The sequence below is a fragment of the Neovison vison genome, chromosome 12 (assembly GCF_020171115.1).
Source record: "Neovison vison isolate M4711 chromosome 12, ASM_NN_V1, whole genome shotgun sequence".
Lineage (NCBI taxonomy): Eukaryota > Metazoa > Chordata > Mammalia > Carnivora > Mustelidae > Neogale > Neogale vison.
Window position 1 is genome coordinate 85,931,509 of NC_058102.1, and position 19,130 is coordinate 85,950,638.

Genomic DNA, 19,130 nt, shown 5'->3' on the forward strand with positions numbered 1-19,130 from the left:
CAGGTGCATGTGTGGCCAGCAGAGAGCACTAGTGTCCCGTCGCAGGCCGGCCTCCTTTTGTGTGGTTGGAGCCCACCCAGCCTGGTTCCCCTTCCCCAGGCTCTTATGCTTACCTCCCCCAAGGAGACGGCAGGCTCCGTGTGGCCTCCTTTCTGTCCCTGTGGTTCAGGTCAGACTAAACGGCCACCCTAGGCACCCTGCCTCCACTCCCCCCACAAAGAGGAGACAAAGTCAGGCCTAGTGCTTCAAGCCTTTGTTGGGAGAAGGAAGGTCTGGGATTTATGTACATGAGAGAAGGGAGGTGGTACATGTACAGAAAGAATTGGGTCCCTGTATTCCCCTGCGGGGGCTGGGACAAACTTGCAAAAGACTGAGAAAACAGCTAAGACCGCTGTGCCCCCATCCCCTGCCAAAATACCCTAGTTGTGGAAAGGGGGCGACGGTGCTGATGGTGCGCCCTTTCTCTAGCAGTCCCGGGAGAACCTCTACCCTCTGCCCACGCAACAAGGACAGAGCCAGCTTAGAGTGGAAGGGGCTAAGGGCAATAAGCATGGTATCTCTCCTTTACCCTTATTACCAGGGCCCAGCTGGGTGGGGACCAGGCTTAGGTGGGCCTTGCCCCTGGTAAAAGATGATCTGAGACTTGTAGGGTCCTGGAGCCCCCCGAGTCTGGATACTTACAGACCACAGCTGACCAAGAGCCTGCAAAAAGGAAGGGGGGAAAAAAAGAAGGGGTATCTGCTTTCCCTTCTTGTTCCTCTGACCTAGTGACAAAGGGGGCTGTGGGCCCCTATACAGGCTAAAGCTAGAAATGCCTTTTCCCAGCTCTGAGCTGACCTTTGGTGACCTTTCAGTTGGGAAATGAAGCTGAAGACCGTGGGGCCGAAGTGCAGTCCTAGAGGCACCAGGGAAGTGCCAGGCCCCAGGAGACCCAGGGTCCCCGGTGGTGTCAGGCACGTGCAGCTTTGAGAGCTGGGGTGGATGCTAGGCAGGGAGCAGCACAGCCCTGCGCTGCACCCTCGGCTAGTTCCAGGGCCCCAGGTCCACAGGTTGGAGAGCTGAAGTGCTTCTGCCTTCAGGGTATTCTTAGTGGGGCCCTGGAGCCCGCGGGGGCCCGCTGGGTGGTGCGGCACTCCTGGCTTGGTGGCGAACGACAATGGGCTGGTGGTGCAGGCCTGTGGGGAAGACAGAGGCCTGTAAACAGGCAAGGAGGCTGGGCCAGGCCCACCCTCTGTCAGAACATACCCTTGAGGAGCAGCCCCACGGGCAGGGCCAAAGAAGAGCCAGTCATGAGGCCGAGGAAGGAGAAGCCTTAAGAGAGGCCAGAGGGAATGGTTAGGGAGCCTGCCAGGGTTCTGCATCTTCGGAGGACCAGGTTGTGACTAGAGGCCGCTGGGCAGCGGCAGAGACAAAGTAGACTTGGTGATAGCCAGATGCTGAGGAGAGCCCCCAGGTGGACTGAGTGTCAGGAAACCAGTTAAGGGACATCAGTTGCTGTTGGCAGGGCAACAGCTACTGCCAGTGTTCTTTATGGCAGGGGTGGGAGGGGGTGGTACAAGTCACAAAAGATACCCAGGCCTGGGAATGGAGGGGGCCTCGGCCTCAGCATGGAGAGGTGGTGTCCAGGTCCTGCCCACTGTGGAAGCTCCCTACCCCTCGGGGCTTAGTAGAAGCCAGGACAGCATTAGTGGGAGACACCACTTCCCCAAAGGCACATGCAAGGGGACAAGCCATGCTTCTCAGAGCACTGGGCATGCAAATGGAGAAGTATGTGCCCCCATCACCGTGAGGCTGCCAGAGGACGGTTCCAAGTCATGCAGGGGAGGAGGTGCCTGCGGGCCCAGGAGGAACCCGGGGAGGTGGGCATGCAGAGAGGGCAGCTGTGGTGCCCGGTACCTGTCAAGAGCCCCAGCCTTGGGGGTTAACAGTTTGACTCATCATGGTGGGCTGCATCGCAGAAGAAGCGTGAGCCCCGCTTGGCAGTACGGGCCGTGAAAGGGACACTCTTCAACACTGTGGCCCAGGAAAGAGACACAGCGGTCAGGCCTCGTGGGGATGGGGTGGGAGGAGGGCCCAGAGGGGTGAGGTTGGAGTTGGGGAGCCAGGCCCAGTGGCCAAGCCTGAGGGAGGGACGAGGGCCCCACCTGTAATGATGTCCTCAATGGTACCATCCTTCCCCTCGTAAACAGGCCGATGCTCCTTGGCCTGGCGCCGCCTCAGCTCTGCGATTAGCTCCTGCTGTTGCCACTTGTTCCGCTGAGATGGGGTCTAGGGCCGAGCATTGAAGGGGAAGGGAGTTATCCCTACCTACCATGGCTGGCTCCTGCCCTAAGATACGGTCTGAGGATGCCCTTGGTTGTACACAGCAGCCCATCCCCGATCACGGCCCGGGAACCCCTTCCCAAAGCCCCCCATCGCTTCAGACTCCAGTCTCGGGCCCTTTGGGTGGTCTCTGGGCTCCAGTTTTCCATCTCTCTAGTTCTCCCTCCACCCCCTCCTAATCCTTTCCTCCAGGCCCCAGCTCTTGGTCCCACCCACCTTGGCATCCAGTTTCTTGGCTTCCTGAGCCAGCTGCTTCTCCCGCATTACCTCCTCCTGCTTCTTTCTAGCTTCGTTCTCTTGTTCTGCTTCCTAAGAACCGTGGGGGGTGGGGTGGTGAGGCTCACACAGGCTGTGAGGGGCGGGGCTGCCACCGAGGGTGGAGAATGGGTGGCAGTGGGACCAGCAACCCCAGGTGGCCACCCTCTGGAGGGGCACTTCCTGCCCCAAACAATGACAGGAAGGGCCTGGGCCCCCACCCTGCCCACCAGTTCACAGCTGAGAGGCCTGTGGCCAGCTTCCATTGCTCCCTCCCAAGACTCCAAGGAGGAGACAGAAAAGGCCCAGACTTGGAACCCAGCCCTCCCTCCCCCTACCAGTTTTCTTTCAGCTAGATTCCTTTGTAAAAGCCTCTATTCCGCTCACCTTGTAAGAACGAATGAATCTGACGAACACTGGGAAGAATACAGAAGGGGGTGTGGTTTTGGGACTCTCGCCGAAGTAGCGCACAACTGCATTATAGGCCTCCTGGGGAAGGGGTGGACAGAAGGGGGTCGGTCTGGCAGAGCAGGACAAGCCTGGCTCTCCAGCAGGGACAGGAGGCCCACAGAATACAGTGCTTGGGGCCAAAGGAGGAAAGCCAGCAGCCCCCTGTGGGAGGAAAAAGAACCTGGGGCTCCCCAAGGTGCATTGAGTATGTCCTCAGACGTGGCTGCTGGCCACGCTCAAATCCCCTCTCCCCCACATGCAGTTGGTCAACCACGTGAGAAATGTTCTTCAGTCCAGGGGCACCTGTGGCACAGACCGTCACATTCAGAGCATGATCTCAGGGTCTACTTAAGACTCCCCTTCTCCCTCTGCCCCTCCTCCCTGCATGCACTTGCCCCCTCTGTCTGTCTCAAATAAATAAATCTTTAAAAAATAATAATAATTAAGTTATTCTTTGGTCCAAGAAGCAGAACAAAGCCCATCTGGAGGGGCACAGGGCCTTGGCCCTGGCTGTTCGCCTGCCTCCACCCTTCGCCCACCTCGGCCGTCTTGGCGTCACGCTGGAGCTTGTCCAGTTTGCCTTCGTTAGTGCTAAGGAAGTTCCGAAGGACGCTGTTGTCATGGATGCCGCATTCCCGCCGAATCAGCTCCATGCCCCGGCCCAGCTCCTTCACGTCTAGCAGCACGTTCTCCAGGGACACTGTGGTCACCAGAGCCTGGGCTGAGGCCTGCTTGGCGGCAGCCTCGGGTTCTCATGCCCCTGCTTCCTGAGCCACCCGGTGGCCACCAAGAACCATAGACCCAGCTAACGGGGCTTGCACAGAGGTAAGGGTAATGGGGGCTGCTGGTCTCCAAAACGGAGCTGCCTCAGGCCTGGGGCAGAAATATCAGCTGCCTTAAGTCTGTGGGGACCTTATGGTTTTTCTAAGCCCTTCACACATCACAGAGAAACAGAGTGTCCAGGGCCAGCCTAGGGGAGTTGGGAGCAGAGACCTGCTTCTGTCCCTCTGCCTGGGCCCCACGGGGGCCTGCAGGAAGACTCCCTCTGAGGTGGCCCCTAACCATGGCCCCAGCGGAAAGCTTTGAAGGGGTCAGAAAGGAGACAACGAAACCCAGAACCGAAGGGACCCAAGTGTTCCCTCTGCTGAGCTTCCTGGGATTGTCCTGGGCTAGACACGTGGGCAGGCTGGCCAGGCCAGGCTCCCCTCACCTGCCGCGGCCTTTTCCACGAAGTGTAGCTCATGCCAGAAGTTGGCCAGGTCTGGATACTTCTCCTTCACCGTCAAGGCGATGAAATGCAGCAGTGTCATCTTCCTGTCAGTGGACTTGGTGTCCAGCAGCTGAGAGAGGGGGGTGAGGGGTGGTGAGAGAGAGGGCCGAACGCCACAGCTCCTCAGGCTTCCTGGCCCCCGAGTTGCCCCCGCCGTCTTACCAGATCCAGGCTCTGGAGCTTGAAGCCGTACACAGCACCTCGCTTGCTGCTGTTCATATAGTTCCCCAGGGCAAGTATGATCTGTCCAAGAGATGCAGGGGAGGAGGTCAGGCCAGGCCCTGCAGGCTCCTCCCTCCACCCAAGCCTACAGGCGCGTGTAGGTGTTCGAAACCCCTCCCCACCTCCAACATCTGCTTCAGCTTCTGGGAGGACTTGACAGAGGCAGAGGCGGCAATGATGGCGTTGAGTTGCTGGAAGGCAAGATGAAGACTTGAGTCAGCCCAGGTCCCGCCTGACAGGGCGGGCAGGGGAGGGGGCTCGCGAGTGGGGTTGGGGCCTGGGGGACCTGAACGGAGGCTGTACCGGTGTGAGCATCTGCAGGTTGTCCTGGAAGTTGCCCAGGAAGGCCATGCCGGCCATCCGCTGTGTCAGCCGCTCCACCTTGCTGAAGAGCAGCATGAAGCGGTCCTCGGCCGCCAGCTCGTCCAGCGGCTGTCGCTCCCGCTCGTACTGCCGCAGCAGCTTCACCTCGGCCTCCGTGGGCAGGAAGCGCATCAGGCACTCCACAAAGTCCACAGGCAGTGTCTGGAGGTCAAACCTGTGTCGGAAGAAGGAGCCACCTCAGGTCTGTGTCTGCCTGGTATCCAACACCCCTTTATTCTCTGGGCCCTGGAAGGCCTAAGCGTGGGTTCTGTGAGCAGGACACAGCCAGAGGTTGAGCGCCCATTGCTTCACTATCAGAGCATGACTAACTATCCTAGGGGAACATTCCATGGCCTATTTAAACACCCTTCAGTGTCTCCCCTCTACCCCTAGGGAGAAATCTTTACACCTGAGCGAGGCTTACGAGGCTCAGCCTGCAAGACTTCTGCCCACCTGGGTCTACCCTGTCTCTCCTACTCTCCTCCTACACTGAAGTCATAGTCAATTTCCAGTCCCTAGGGCATCATGTTCTCCCTCCAGGCACTGAAATGGACTTCATCTACTTCCTCAGGTCAGGTCACAGGTGAGATTTCACCTCCTCCAGGAAGCCTTCCCTGATCACCAGGCTCAGCTACCTGGCCTGCTCTGTTCCCCCAAAGCTGCCTATACCTCCACCACCTGGGTGGTTATCACCCAGTGTTACTGGACTGTTCCCCAGAGACTGGCAGCAACTTGAGTAAAGGTCTGGGCTGAATCTCCAGCACCTCTCTATGTGCCTGGCACACAGCACAGATGCACTGAGTTCTGGCCAAACCAGGGGATGACTGAGGGGTGTGAGATGTTGATGCCCTGGAATCCAGGGAAGGCCAGGATCCTGGGTAGAGAACTGGGTTGCCAGCTGACTGGGACCAGGATGAGGTCAGCGGGAGCCTCACGTGTGGATGGCCCTGCAGATCTCCTCTGCCGAGCGGCCAGCCTTGCGGAGGGTGATGGCCAGGTTCTTGGCACGATTGGCTTCCAATAGGGTCACCTTGCTGGCGGCCTTTTGCGCTGTCTTGTTCTTAGAGCAGATTAGGTCAAGAGCGGGGCCCTGGGCTTTCGTCTTGAACAGTTCTTCAAATTTGTCCAGGTCTAGGTCCTGGCAGGGGGTAACGAGAAGGGAAAATGCAGTGGGCTACCTGACTAGAAGACCCCCTGGACAGTGCACCCAATGTCTGCTCAGCTCTGGTGCGCAGATGCCTGAGTCTGACGGCATTTCTGAGGCCAGGAGATCTGGCTAAAAGCATGATCTGGTCCCCAACCCACAACCCCACTGCTAAGGGCTCCAGGCCTTGCTACCTCCAAGATCTTCTCATCATCAAGTTCACTGAAGACAGTGCCGCTGATCTGGTTGGGTTTCAATGCTGTCCAGTTGAAGACAGGCAACCGGAACTTGGTCTTGATGGGTTTCTTGATGCGAATGGCTAATTTTCAAGGAAGATCAGTGAGGGCTGAGGACACTCTTCCTCCGTCCCTCTAGCCCTGCCCAGAGTTCGGGGGCCACTCACCTGACAGGCCTACTGTCAACACCACAGAGGGAGCAGCGCCAGGGAGAGGTGGGGCTGGGGGACACTTATCTGGGGGAAAAGAAATGCCACTGTGACCCAGGGCCCAAAAGACTCTTCAGAGATCCCTTCCCTCATGCCACCCCACCTGTCTGCAAAGTCTCCAGGGGAAAGAGAATGTGTGAATCCCTGACCCTGTGGCTCCCAGGGGTCCTAACTCTGGTAGGGCAGATCTCGCTGGCCTCTGGCCCACTATTTCCTGCTCTAGTCTGAGCCCTCTCCGTGGCCATCCTCAGAAGAATCAGGAATGGCTCCTTTACGATCCTTACAATAGACCATGTCTACTTTTATATACCCCTTCCCCAGTAACCTGAGACTCTTGCCCTCCCTCAACGCTTTCCCACCCAACTTCACATCCTTCCACCCATGTCCCTGGCTTCTCCCTAAGGGAGGCACCGCCACCTGGGATTTCAGTGTGGCCCTGAGATGGGGCTTCCCCTTGGGGCTCCCACAGTCTTCCTCACCTGGTAACGGGGGCGGTGGTGGGGGAAGGGGAGGAGCTGGCGGTGGAGGCAGCGGCAGGGCCTCCTCGGGCGGTGGGGCTGGAGCCAGGAGGTCCAAGTCAGAGGGCAGCAGGCCCTCACCCAGCTCTGCAGGGCCTATCCGGGCCAGAGCCTCGCTGCCCACTGACTCCAGGCCCCGTGCCCCAGGCTCCAAGTGACATCGGCGCTGGAAGGCCTCCTCCTTCTCTTTAATGAGCCGCCGCAGCGTGTGTACCTGGTGGCTCGTGTTCTCGTAAGTCTCCTAGTGGGAGACAGTGGGGAAAGGGTAAGTGGAAGGCACAGCCGGAGTTGCCCCTGAGAGTGGCCCTTCCAGGTTTCTCCACTGGGGTCTCTGGGAGGGTACCCAGAGGCAGAGAGCAGCAGGAACCCAGATGGGGGCCAGGGAGCCTGGACTGCACAGAATGAGAGGTGAGCTACAGGGCCGCTGGCCCAGAGTGTACCCTCCAGGGTGCTTCCTCTCGGACCCGGCCTTAGACTCACTGGTTCCTCAAGGCCAGGGCCAGAAGCTGCTACTGGGCACGTCTCCCGGGCCTGACTCCAGCCGGCCACACCACCCTCAGCCCTCTGGGCCTCCACTGTTCCCACTGCATTTCACCTTGTGTAATCACTCCTGGGCAGCCCCCTGTGGACAATACCCTGCCCTAGCCATCTCTGTATCCTCCATACTCCCTAGAATAGCACTCCGGACTCTCAGTAGGGTCCTGACGGATGTGTATCAAGCCCCTGGCCTCCCAACTCAGGATACCTGGTGGATAGCCTCGGAGCTACTCAGCCTGCCCATTACACAGGGGAGGGAAAAGCAGTAAGAGGGGCTGATAGAAGGAGGCCTGGATACCAGAGGTGCCTGCGGGTACCCCCTTGCTCCCACCCTCCTCTGTGAGCATCCGGCCCACTCTGGACTCAGGTTCCTTCGCCAACTAAAAAATGGGGTGAAGTCATCTGCCCACCCTCCTCTGAGTGCCTCAAGTATGAACCAAGATCTGGATTTTCAAAGACTTGACATGACTCAAGACAAAAAAGCCAAATAAAAAACTGATTTTCAGATGCGTTTCTTATAATAGGATGGAGCTGACTGTATGAAAGAACAAAGAGGAGGTGTCTGGGTGGTTCAGTGGGTTAAAGCCTCTGCCTTTGGCTCAGGTCATGATCCCAGAGTCCTGGGATCGAGCCCTGCATCGGGTTCTCTGCTCAGCTGGGAGCCTGCTTCCCCCACTCTCTCTACCTACTTGTGATCTGTCAAATAAATAAAATCTTCAAAAAGAAAAGAAAAGAAATGAAAAAGCAAAGAGATAAAAAATAAATTGATAAGAGAAATATTGAAAAAAAAAGAAGAAGGAAAGGAAGAAAGGGAGAGAGAAAGAAAGGAAGAAAGGAAAAAAGAAAAGAAAAGCCAAGCCAAGCCAGGTCCCCATGCCCTAGTGCCCAGCACCAGTCAGGGCCTCCCCCCAGATTACTTGGTACCTTGACGCTCTCTAGTTCCTTCTCCCGCTGCAGCAGCTGCTTCTCTAGCTCTGCCACACGCATCATGTTCTCATTCTCCAGGTCCAGAAGCTTCTCCGTGAGCTGCAGGATGGGAAGAACAGGTCTGGCGCTGGCCCTAAAGCCTGGGTGCTTTGCACAGCTGGAGCCTCCGTCAGGACCTGGGCCCAACCCCCGCATGCGGGGCTCCCGAGGCTGAGGGGCCCGGTGGCTTTCCTGCATTACTCCCATGGGCCCAGGGTCTGAGACTCTGTGAAACAGACCACATCTGACTCTCTCAAGCCTGAGGCCACCTCACACCCAGTCCTAGAGGTCAGGGTGTGTCCTAACCTATGAATTATCCCGGGCCTCGGCCAGAGTGTGTCAGGTTCTGAGGCTTCCCTGGGCCTCAGTATGGAACTGAGACAGCCTCGTCCTCTTCCCACCCACAGTGGTAGTTCTGGCAGCAAAAGAGGACTACTTACATGGGACACATGTTCCTCCAGCTCCTCCACCTTCTCCAGGGCCACGTTCTTGGTTTCCGCATCCTCCAGCAAGCCTCCCACATCAAACACATTGTCCAGGTACGCCTGGATCTGCACCTGCAGCTTCTCGCTCTCTGTGTGCCTTGACTTCTGGGAAGAGCAGACACGGTAGTAGTTGGAGGAGCCTTCCGACAGAGACGTGGCCCTCATCACCCTCCATGACCACTTCCTAGACGGGAAGACCCAGGGAGTTCCTTCTGCAGCCATGCAGATTCTCACCCCGTGGAGCTGCCAAGTTAGACAGCGCCCCCTGCAGGAGGGCCCCAGGCCCCTGGGTGACGGAAAGACAGGCAGGGTTCCAAGAGCATCCACGACTAGGCTCTCGTGGAACACTTGGTGATAGGACTAAGCCGATCCTTTGCCCCCAAGTTCGTCCCCGGCAGAGGCTTGAGTCCAGCTCACCTGCAAGAACTCCTCCAGCCCCAGCTTGGTGAATTCATACTGCAGGTGCACCCGGAAGTTCATGTCCTCTACTGAGTGCACCACGATGTTGATAAACTGCATGCAGGCCACCTGGGGAGAAGCCGCCCGGAGGGTCAGAGGCAGGGCAGGCCAGAAGAGACTGCAGAGCCTGGGCGTTTGAACCACTATCCTCACGGGGGTACTCAAAAGAGTGAATTAAAAAAGTCTTTCTGGGAACAATAAGAGTATTTTAGCTTAAAAAATATCAAACTTAAGATTCAGTGTACGGAAAGAAGTAAATTACGTGAGAAATAGGCAGAAATGAAGATACAACTGATTTCCTTTAAAGTTCAACAGGTATTTCTGGAGACAACACTACGTAACTAAAGATTGGAGGCTGAAGGGAAGAGAGGCTAGAGGAAAAGGTTGGGCGAAGCAAAGCAGCTTGAAAGGAGCCAAATCAGGTGCAGTAAGGCCACATAAAGGGGGAAAGGAGGGGAACCCAAGACACAAAAATGTTACTGTCCTGAAGTTCCTAAAAGGTCTCTGGGGTAGGTAAGTAGACAAGGAGCACTTACGAGTGGAGAGAATCATTCTAGTTTCTAGACAGAATATCAAGATAAGCTGTTGGCTTGGGCCTGTTCTCAGGGAGCATGGGAGCCTGCTGGGCATGCGCCTGACCCAGGCCCAGCTCCTCACCATGAAGTCAATGTTGCTGTCCTCATTCCGGAAATACTCCATCAGTTTCTCAAAGCGGTGTAGCTCCTTGCATACCTGCCAAGCAAATTTCTCAGTGAGAAGCTCTAGCCCGTGCAGAACCTAAGCCCTGGAGCCCTGCTCCCAGGAACATCACAGCAAAGGGACTTGTTCAGACTAAGCTTAACCACGACTCTTTCTAGGCAAGGAAACATTTGCAACACATAGAAGAAAACCTGTAAGCATAACAAGCCCTCCAAGTAGAAGAAAACCTGGGACCTGCCATTGCCTTGGGTCACTGGTCTCCCATCAACTTGCCAAGGGTACCCAGTAAAGCCTGGGCCATTAGTTCTGGCCTTTAGGAGCCTCTGGGGGGGTAGGCCACGAAGAAACACAGTTGCTCAGTTATTGAAGGAAGGAGGAAGGAAGGAGGGAGGTGGGAAGACATAGCTGAGGTCCTAGTGGGGACACAGGAGAGGGTCCAGGGTGCAGGAAAGCTCCTGTGCTGAGAGGGGTCCAGAGACTCTGCTGAGCCTCTGGCTTCAAGGAGGAAGAGCCATTTCCTGGCTTGAACAATGGATGCTAGGGAAGAGGTCCAAAGAGGAGGAAGGGGTGGGACCAGCAGCTGCGACTGGACATCGAGGAATCCTATGTTCAAGCAGATGAGGGTTTCAGAGTCAGGCCCAGAAGCTGGGGAAATTCCAAGTAGGAGCTTCCTCTCCCCTCACCAATAACAGCCAACAACTCAACACAATCCTTGCTTGTCTTCTCCCTACACTGCGAACATGCCTGCCTTGGGTTCTACCAGTGGGTTCTCTGCCTCAGAGCCACTTGGGGGGCCCTGTTAAAGCACAGGTCCTCAGCCCCGCAGAAGTAAGTTTAACAAGCTCCTCAGATAGGCAGATGCATGGCTAGGTTAGTGCCACTGGACTGCAGCCCTCAAGTGAGGGCCTCTTCAGGGGGCCATTCAGGAACTGTCTTGCCATAAGATCTGGTAAGGCAGAAGTTCCAGTTTTGGTGCGGGAAAAAAAAAAAAAAGTAGACAGGGCAGGCTTCTTAGTTAAGCACAGGCTGTGAAAATCATCACTGGGCTGTGTGAGATCAGAGCAAGGGGTGCTTCCCTGGCTGGCTCCCCACCTCCTCAAAACACGCACAAATGTAGGAGACTGACCTCTTTGAAATTGTCAAAGGCAGCAAGAATGATTTCATGACCTCCCCGCACCAAACACACAGCTGCCAAGAGCTCCAAGACAAGGGCCTTGGTCCTAAGGGGTGAAGAAAAAGGATTAAGCTCCTCGCTCCCCACCCTGGCTGCCACACAGTTTGCCTCCATGAGGAGGTGAGCCCTTTCAGAGCAGAGACAGCCTCAGGAGTCAGGGGAGTGGGTTCCAAAAAGAAAGCAGGGGAAGGAAGGCTTGTCCCTCACTGAGCTGTGCAGACCAGAGGAAAGCCAGGGACATTCCCCATCCTCTGGCGGGGAGGTGAGGGAGCAGAACCAAGGCTCTGACACAAGCCACAGGCCCCCGGAGGCCAGGCAGGCGTGACTGCATGTCAGGGCCAAGTGGAGCCCCGATCTCTAGAGCCCTGTGCACAGTCAGGAGGAGAGGGGAAGGAAGGAACTCACCTTGGATTCTTGTTGTTGAGGCTGAGTGCGATCTCATTGACAGCATGAGGGTGGGACATGACCAGGTTGAAGCCATACTGTAATAAGAGGAAAGGACAGAAGGAAGGAAGACCTTGATGGTGGGGAAGGCAGCTCCCTGCTGGACCTCCTGGACTGTTGGCCTGGTGCCCTCCCTGCTCTTTGAGTTCAGCAGATGAGGCAGGACGGGTAGAGCTTCCGTGGCTAGTGCTGCCCACTTACCTGATAGTTCATGATGGCTCTGAGGCAAAGGATGCAGACGTGGACATCATCCTTCTGGCTCACCAGGCGGGAGTTCTTCAGGGCCCTGCGCCCAGGGAGAGTGCTGTACCTGGGGAAGAGGGAGCTGCTGGTAAGGGTCTAGGAGTGCTTGCCATCACCCTGACAGCCAACAGCTGGCTGTGCCTCTGCAGCTCCCAGAAAGGGGAACAGGGGGCCTTGAACTGACAGCCTTGAGAGCGATGGGGGAGGGGCAGTCAGGGTGCTCAGTTGTTTTCATCACTCTGCCATTGACCTTTGGGAATAAATATCCAGGATCCCAGCTTTATAATCAGAGCCCAAACTGTCCTGAGCCCAGGAGCCCTCCGAAATACAATGGCAGGTATGCAGGCCTTCCTGGGCCTCAAGATGGATCCAGGGAGATGTTCATCTGAGCCTTCCCTCCTCTTCCTTCCAGTTGCTGCATCTTCCATGAATTCCCTGGGGCAGGAGCATCTTGGCGCCCATCCCACTTCTATGTCCCAGAAAGGCAGACCAGAGCCCCCCCCAAGACAATAGGAGGGCCAGGGGCTACCTCTCGATTGGCCCCCAGAGATGTTTCATGAAAGAAAGAGGACGCACAAATGATGTGTGCTCAGGCATGATGAGAATGATGAGAATGATGAGCAGTGTCAGAGGGACAAAACCCAAAGGAAACCCAGAGAAAAGCATGGTCACAAGAGGGACACAGACCACAGAAAGGGGCACAGGGCCCAGAGGACAGCCTCCCTGGGTAGGAGGGGCTCTGAAAAGTCATCTGGTCTGTCCACCTGCCTCCAGGCAGGACAGCTCCTAAAGTACCAAAATAAATAAAAATTAAATTAAATTAAATTAAAAAAAATATATATGTATATATGAACACAAGGCAGGCTTGGAGAGAAAAGGAAGAAATGAAGGGAAGGTGAGCAGCGGGCAGGCTGGGTGGGAGCTGGTCTCGGAGCAGCTGATGGCGCAGAATGCAGAGCCGGAAGGCAACAGACATGAGGGCAGGAGCTGGATCACCGGTGACGACCAGGGAGCTGCAGGAGGGCTGGTCCCATCCAGGAGGCCAGCAGGAATGGTAGAATGAAAAAGAGGAATGGGGGGAGCCTCTCGAGGCGGGGTGTGGAGAGGGGAGAGCTGGAACCCCAGACGGGGCAGGCACAGCCAAGGGTGATATACTTACCCAGGACAGATTGCTGGGCAGAGTCAAGGAGACAGAGAGGACAGACCAGAGACAGACTGGCAGGCAGAGGGCAAGAGAGCTGAGCCTGGAAGCAAGAGTGGAGGGAGGAGCAATGAGCACTCACCCCTGGCCCCCAAGACCGGGACGGGGGGCTAGGCAGCAGGCGCGCAGAGCGAGAGCACACATACCGGAGCACAGACTGGCGCGCAGAGCGAGCGAGGCTGTTGGTGAAGGGGGCTGACAGGGCGCTGGGTGGCTGCAGGTCCTCGATGGACCTGCTCCAGGACCGGAGCTTGTCAAACGCACCATCGTCACCACTCTCCAGACCCTCAAAGTCAAACCTGGAGCAGGAGAGGACACACAAGCGCACACACAGGAGAACTTCAGTGCTAAGCCCCCTGGCCTGCCCACCCCCACCCTGTAGACCTCGAGGGCAGTAAGAAGCAAGGATGGCAAGAACAGAAAGCGGAATTGGGCAGCAGAGACCCAACCCTGGTCGAAAGAGCCACTAACACAGGACAAGGGCAGCGGAGGCACAGGGAGCAACCTGGAGAGGGACCTGCAGGGATGGGAGTGCTGACAGGGGTGAGCTTTGGCTCCCCGCTGACCAGGCAACTCCAGGAGTGATCTCTTGGTGGGCCCCAAGGGAATCTTTCTGCACTCCCAGCCTTAGAGACCACGTCTCAAAGAAGCCATGGCTCCCTGTGGAGAATCCGCTCTGTGGAAGTGTGGTAGAGAACTGGCCAATGCTGGTCTTGCTGGTTGGCTAATGGCAGCAGCCAAAGGGGTCTCTCAGTACCCTGAAGGGGCCTGGCTGGTTCTGGATTGGGCTCACAAGGGCAGGTCTGAATGAAAGGAAATGGGGGTCCCAGCCAACCTAGAGTGGGAGAGGCCACTAGGTTCAAGAGTACCATGGTCCCATCCCAGCACTGGGGTTTAATGGCTGGGTTTTCTGTGGTTCTACTTGAGACTGCTAGGTTTTCTGGAATAGAGGCTCCTTGGGCTCCAGCTTCCCTGCGGGAAGAAATCACAGGTCGAGGGTGTGGACTGGGGTCCTTCATTCCTACAGGAGTTGGAATGGTTTCTCTGTCACTTTGTACTTCTAAGACTGCCACCAGCCATTTGGGAGTGCGGCCAGAACAAGGAGGATGGCTTGAGATCACCAGGGCCTAGTCCATTACGAATCCCCACATCAGGGTATACCCACTCTGGGAAACCAGTCCCACTTTTCTTTCCTGTCCTCTTCGCCCAAGTAGGTCATTAAGGACTGAACAAGCAGGGGCCCTCCTACAGGCTCCTCCTCTGGGGAACCTTCTGCTCAGACATTTATAACCCCAAGGTCAAAGGCACAGAGGCCAAGGCTTTCTGAAATAGGAAATGATATCTGCAGATGACTGAATGTTCCAAAGGAGCCAGGGCAGCCTACAGAGCCCCGAGGATGAGAAGTTTAATGGGGTTCTCAAGTAAACACCAGAGGAGGCTCCCTGACAGGGAACCTTGCCAGCGGCTTCCCTCAGTCAGTAAGAAAACTCCCTAGCACCGGTACACACAGTTTACAAATCAATGTCCACCCAGACTCTGCTTGGCTTCACCCTTTTCCTTCCAACCCTTCCCAAGACACACTTTCTCTCCCCTTCACACCCTCTCTCTACCCTGGATCTTGCTTTCGAAAACAGAGTCAAGAGCGCAGCTGTGGACACTGGAAGACTGAGGATCCAGCGGATTTTGGTTTCAAGCAGCTGGGATTTGTTTGCTTTTTGAACGAGAAAGATAGGCTTATTTGGAAAAATGATCTACATCTTTTTACTATAAAAGCTCTGAATTTTTTTAAAAAATCACTTCAGCAAATGTTTTTCATTTCTTTCTATAAAAAGAGTCGTTTTTAAAAGGAGAGGAGGATCACGAGGCCTGAATTCTGCTGGGATGGGAACAGGGAGTAGGCCACTCTTGGTTTTTTTTTTTTTTTTTTAAGATTTTATTTATTTGAGAGAGAGAGACAGTGAGAGAGAGCATGAGCGAGGAGAAGGTCAGAGGGAGAAGCAGACTCCCCATGGACCTGGGAGCCTGATGTGGGACTCGATCCCGGGACTCCAGGATCACGCCCTGAGCCGGAGGCAGTCGTTTAACCAACTGCGCCACCCAGGCGTCCCGCCACTCTTGGTTTTAAAACTCTTGGTTTTAACGCCTTTGAAGAGGCGTTACTTCAAACCCCTAAAGAGCTAAGACTGAAGATCTGGGGACAAAAAAGAAGGGCCAGGGGTAAGGGCAGTAATAGTAAAAGTGAAAGCCAAGGCGAGGACTGAGTCCCAGAACTGAGGAGTTCCCCAGGACGTGGGACTTTTGGTGCCAAGGCTGGGAAAGGTCACGGGCAAACTGGGATGATCAGTCAGCCAAGGGGTGATTGAAGTCTTGGCTCTAAGTCTGAAGTATTCCCCAGTCATCACGTGAAAGATGAGTATAAAATCTCTTTCCCTATATTCAGGTAATTACGGTAGGTTACACCACCTTGAATAACAATAATTAATAAAGCAGCTAGGGCAGAACAGACTTCCCAACACTACTAGTTGCTTTACACACATTATCATCTCAACCTTACAACAACCCTGGAACACGGATCCCCTTTTCTATAAGAGGATGCAAATGTGCTTAAGGTCACCCTGAGAGTCAAGGACATAACTGAGACCCACAACCAGCTTTGTGGCTGTCCTAGTCGAAAGTGCTCCTTTTCACTACCTCATGCCACCTTCTCATCCCCCCATCCCCCCAACTGATTGAAAAAGGCTCCGAATACTTCATTTTCAGTCTGGGTCAAAGGTCATGCCCGCTGCTCCCGGGGCTCTGCTTCAGCAATGACCTGGAGTAACCCTCTCACATCTGGAGACCCAAAGGAGATTCAACTCTCCAAAGGCAAATGAATGACTCCCACTGGGCGTCTCTCCCAGAAGCCAGGACATTTCCTTGGACTGCTCTCAGCCTGGAGTCTGGATCCTTTGGGTTCTAATCCTGAGTTCCCTTTCCATATCTCCCTCCTTCTGCTTCCCAAAATGTACCTTCTGCTCCAGCCACCTGGCCTGCTTCACGGATCCCAGACATCTCCTTGGCTGCCTGCCCACTCCCACACCACTGCCTGGGCTCTTCCCTCCTGGCCTGGGACTCCCATACTGCAGTCTCACCCTTCCTCAGCAAATCAGAATGGGACTGTGTCCTCCCTCGCCGGTCCCCAACCCTGGCCCCAGGGAGGTACTCACATGACCGAACATTGGGCAAAGGACAGGTAATCCACCAGCACATCCAGGCCTTTGTTTTCATCATTCAGAAACTCCCGAACCCACCTGCGGATAGAGGACACATAGTGGAGGGGTTTGCTAAAGGGGGTCGAGGGTGAGAAGAGTGAGGGGCCTCTGACCCAACACCCACTCCTGAATCCTCTGGAACTTAGCACCAAGCTGGGAAAACTCTGAGGTTCCAAACCCATGGCAGACCCATCCATGGTGACATCATGGGCCTAGACCTTTGCTAGGCCAGGGAGCCGGGGATGGGGAAAGGTACAAGGCCTTCCAATACCATGTCAGACACCAAGCTTTCAGGTACGCTCTCCTAAACAGCCAGGGCCCTGGCTCAGTCTCGGTGAGTTTCGGCTCAGTTTCGGTGTCCTTGGTGTCTAACACAACACTGAGTGTGCTGTCCCCGCTTGGTGTTCATTGGCGGAATTGTGGGGAGGTGGGGAGGTTGAGCATTTACCACAGGCCCTTGTGCACAGCTGTGCCTGACGAGGCCTAGCGCATCTCCAACTGGACTGAAGTCTTTGTCGGAAAACAGGCAGGAAGGGCCAAAGAGAGCTCTGGAACAGAGACATGTTGGGCCAAAGGGCCCTTCTACCAAGTTCAAGGAAAGATAGTTTGGGCCACAGTGAGCTAAGAGGGATATGCGGCAATTCTGTGTTTGGTCAGAGTGAGTTTGACAGAATAAGAAAAGGATGGGAGAAGAGTCAGGGGCTCAAGTAACTCCAGAATGACTATGACCACTCAGAGCCAGACTGAGAATTCAGGCCCCTTCAGCCAGAGAGGCAGGAAGGCGGACAAGAAAGACCCTAAAGACAATGGCCCTGGGCATTTCCACCCTTCGGCCTTCAGGCCTCTTGGCCTGAGATATGCCTGGAAGGAAATTCAAGAGCCAATCCCAGGAGGGCTATTACAGAACAGGTTCATTCCACAGCACATTAAACTCTTAGGATAAAACCCTGACTCTCCTCAGTGCTCCGTTACCTTGGCTGTCTGGGGGGTCTTCAGAGGCAGCTGCACCCAACAGCCCAACAGGGCTGCCTCTCCCCCGAGGCTGGGACACCAGCGCCATGTTTGCCGGCCACACCCTGGGACACAGTGAGAGCTTGGGCCAGGAGCACCAGGCTCAGCTGAGGCTGACTGACACCGGAGCTGCCTGAAGTTAGCTTCCTCTCTGGGGGCCGACAGGCCTCCCGTTTCCTGTCTGTCTGCTCTCCAGCTCCCCACCCCCTTCTCATTTCCTGTCTGAGTCTACACTGCTATTTTCGGGATCTTGACACTTTGAGGAGAGGTTAAAGGGCACTTCAGCAAGGCAGAGAAACCAATACAAACTCGAGAGAGGAGGAGCTGGTGAGGCTCTGGAATCCCACTTCTCAGCCCATCCAGCTCCAGGGCCGGAGTTCCCATTGGGCTGGCCCTATACACCAGGCTTCGGCAGGTCGTGGGGCGGATCAGGCTGGGACAGAAGCAGGAGCCTCCTCTCCCCCCCTTGCCCTGGGCTCCTACCACCCGGGAGCACCCACACCCTGGCCCGACAGCCTGACAAACTCTTCTTGCCTAGGAATCTGGGAAGGAGCCTGACCCTCCCACATAACTGCCCGGAGAAGCCACAGTTCAGACGACAGGAGCTCCTAAAATGCCAGACGCCAAACTGTTCCCTGGGAACCGAGGGCCAGGTCCAGACCTCTAACTCGTGTGCCAGCTGCCAAGAGGCCCCAGGCCTGGGAACCACGCTGCTCTCGCCCCAGCTCCTGGCCGGTGGCCAGAGAGGCAGGCCCCAGGTAGAAAGGGTGAGCAGAGGGGAGTGTCGCACACGGCTCTGGGGTCCTGTCCTGTGAAGAATGGGCTCCATCCTCTTGTGACCAAGACTTACTAAGAAAGAACAGAAGGCCTGAGAGGGAGGGGAGGGGAGTAGCAGGCCCTGCAGGGTGGTGTGGAGGGCAGTAGGTGGGATTTGGAGTCACTCTCTGTCTCACTGCCCCATCCCCTCCCCTCTCACACACAGGCTAGCTGAGGAGGCCCTGCCACTCCTTCTGTGAGGACTCACCACATACAGCAGGAGGCTGAGTTTCACGTTTGCTAGCATGTCAGCTTTCACTCTGGTTCATGGATGGGGTGTGGAAGCCAATTCTGGCCACCAGGCACAGCTGCTGAGGCCAGGAACTATCCCTTTCCTGTTCTGTCCTGTGCCATTTCCCCCATGACTGCTGCCTCGGCAGCTGGCTGCAAACAGGTAGCCCAGGCAGGCCCAGCCCAGTGTGGACAAGTGGGCAGGAGGGGAAAGGCAGATGACGTTATTTGGCTCTTTCTACCCCTGCTCTCAGGAAGCCCAGGACCCTGGGGACGGCACCTGCCCAGCCACCCTCTCCTCCACCCCAGGCTCTACTTCTCACTCCTGTGAGCTCTCAGTATCTGTGCCAGGCCCCCCCGGTCAGGATTGTGGCCCCGCCTGCCGTCCTCCATCAGGTTTCCCTTGCTATCCTCTGTGTACACTCTCTCTGGGTCTATCTTGGTCTCACTTTCACTACATATACTCTGACTGGTTACAGTTTTAGAAAACCGAGACCACTTGCCATCTGTCACTGTACCTCCGGCTTGTTCAGCAAGTTCTGGTTCCCCACTCAGAGACTAGCAAACAAGACCCACGGCGTTCCTAGGGACCTGTTAATAGGCCGGCGATACCACGGTCTGTAG

The 19,130-nt window shown here is 55.9% G+C and overlaps 1 protein-coding gene across 6 annotated transcripts in view; it reads right to left on the reverse strand.

Annotated features, from left to right (window-relative positions):
- Positions 1-238: 238 nt before the first annotated feature.
- Positions 239-19,130, reverse strand: part of FMNL3 (formin like 3) — a 54,420-nt gene continuing 35,528 nt past the window's right edge. For 2 of the 6 annotated variants that reach the window (XM_044228707.1, XM_044228713.1), the window contains 23 exons: positions 16,404-16,487; positions 13,344-13,496; positions 11,955-12,063; positions 11,715-11,791; positions 11,262-11,355; positions 10,094-10,168; positions 9,395-9,505; positions 8,933-9,082; positions 8,451-8,552; positions 6,951-7,230; positions 6,430-6,498; positions 6,221-6,345; positions 5,818-6,020; positions 4,823-5,057; positions 4,642-4,710; positions 4,460-4,540; positions 4,238-4,367; positions 3,567-3,727; positions 2,965-3,066; positions 2,539-2,631; positions 2,145-2,268; positions 1,897-2,013; positions 1,091-1,175 (listed from right to left, as the gene is read on the reverse strand). In XM_044228707.1, coding sequence (XP_044084642.1) covers positions 1,922-2,013; positions 2,145-2,268; positions 2,539-2,631; positions 2,965-3,066; positions 3,567-3,727; positions 4,238-4,367; positions 4,460-4,540; positions 4,642-4,710; positions 4,823-5,057; positions 5,818-6,020; positions 6,221-6,345; positions 6,430-6,498; positions 6,951-7,230; positions 8,451-8,552; positions 8,933-9,082; positions 9,395-9,505; positions 10,094-10,168; positions 11,262-11,355; positions 11,715-11,791; positions 11,955-12,063; positions 13,344-13,496; positions 16,404-16,487 — 2,719 coding nt within the window. In that variant the 3' untranslated portion in view covers positions 1,091-1,175; positions 1,897-1,921. Of the gene's footprint in view, positions 1,176-1,896; positions 2,014-2,144; positions 2,269-2,538; positions 2,632-2,964; positions 3,067-3,566; positions 3,728-4,237; positions 4,368-4,459; positions 4,541-4,641; positions 4,711-4,822; positions 5,058-5,817; positions 6,021-6,220; positions 6,346-6,429; positions 6,499-6,950; positions 7,231-8,450; positions 8,553-8,932; positions 9,083-9,394; positions 9,506-10,093; positions 10,169-11,261; positions 11,356-11,714; positions 11,792-11,954; positions 12,064-13,343; positions 13,497-16,403; positions 16,488-19,130 lie in introns of all 6 variants that reach the window. The other 4 variants (XM_044228709.1, XM_044228708.1, XM_044228711.1 and 1 more) reach the window with 4 other exon arrangements.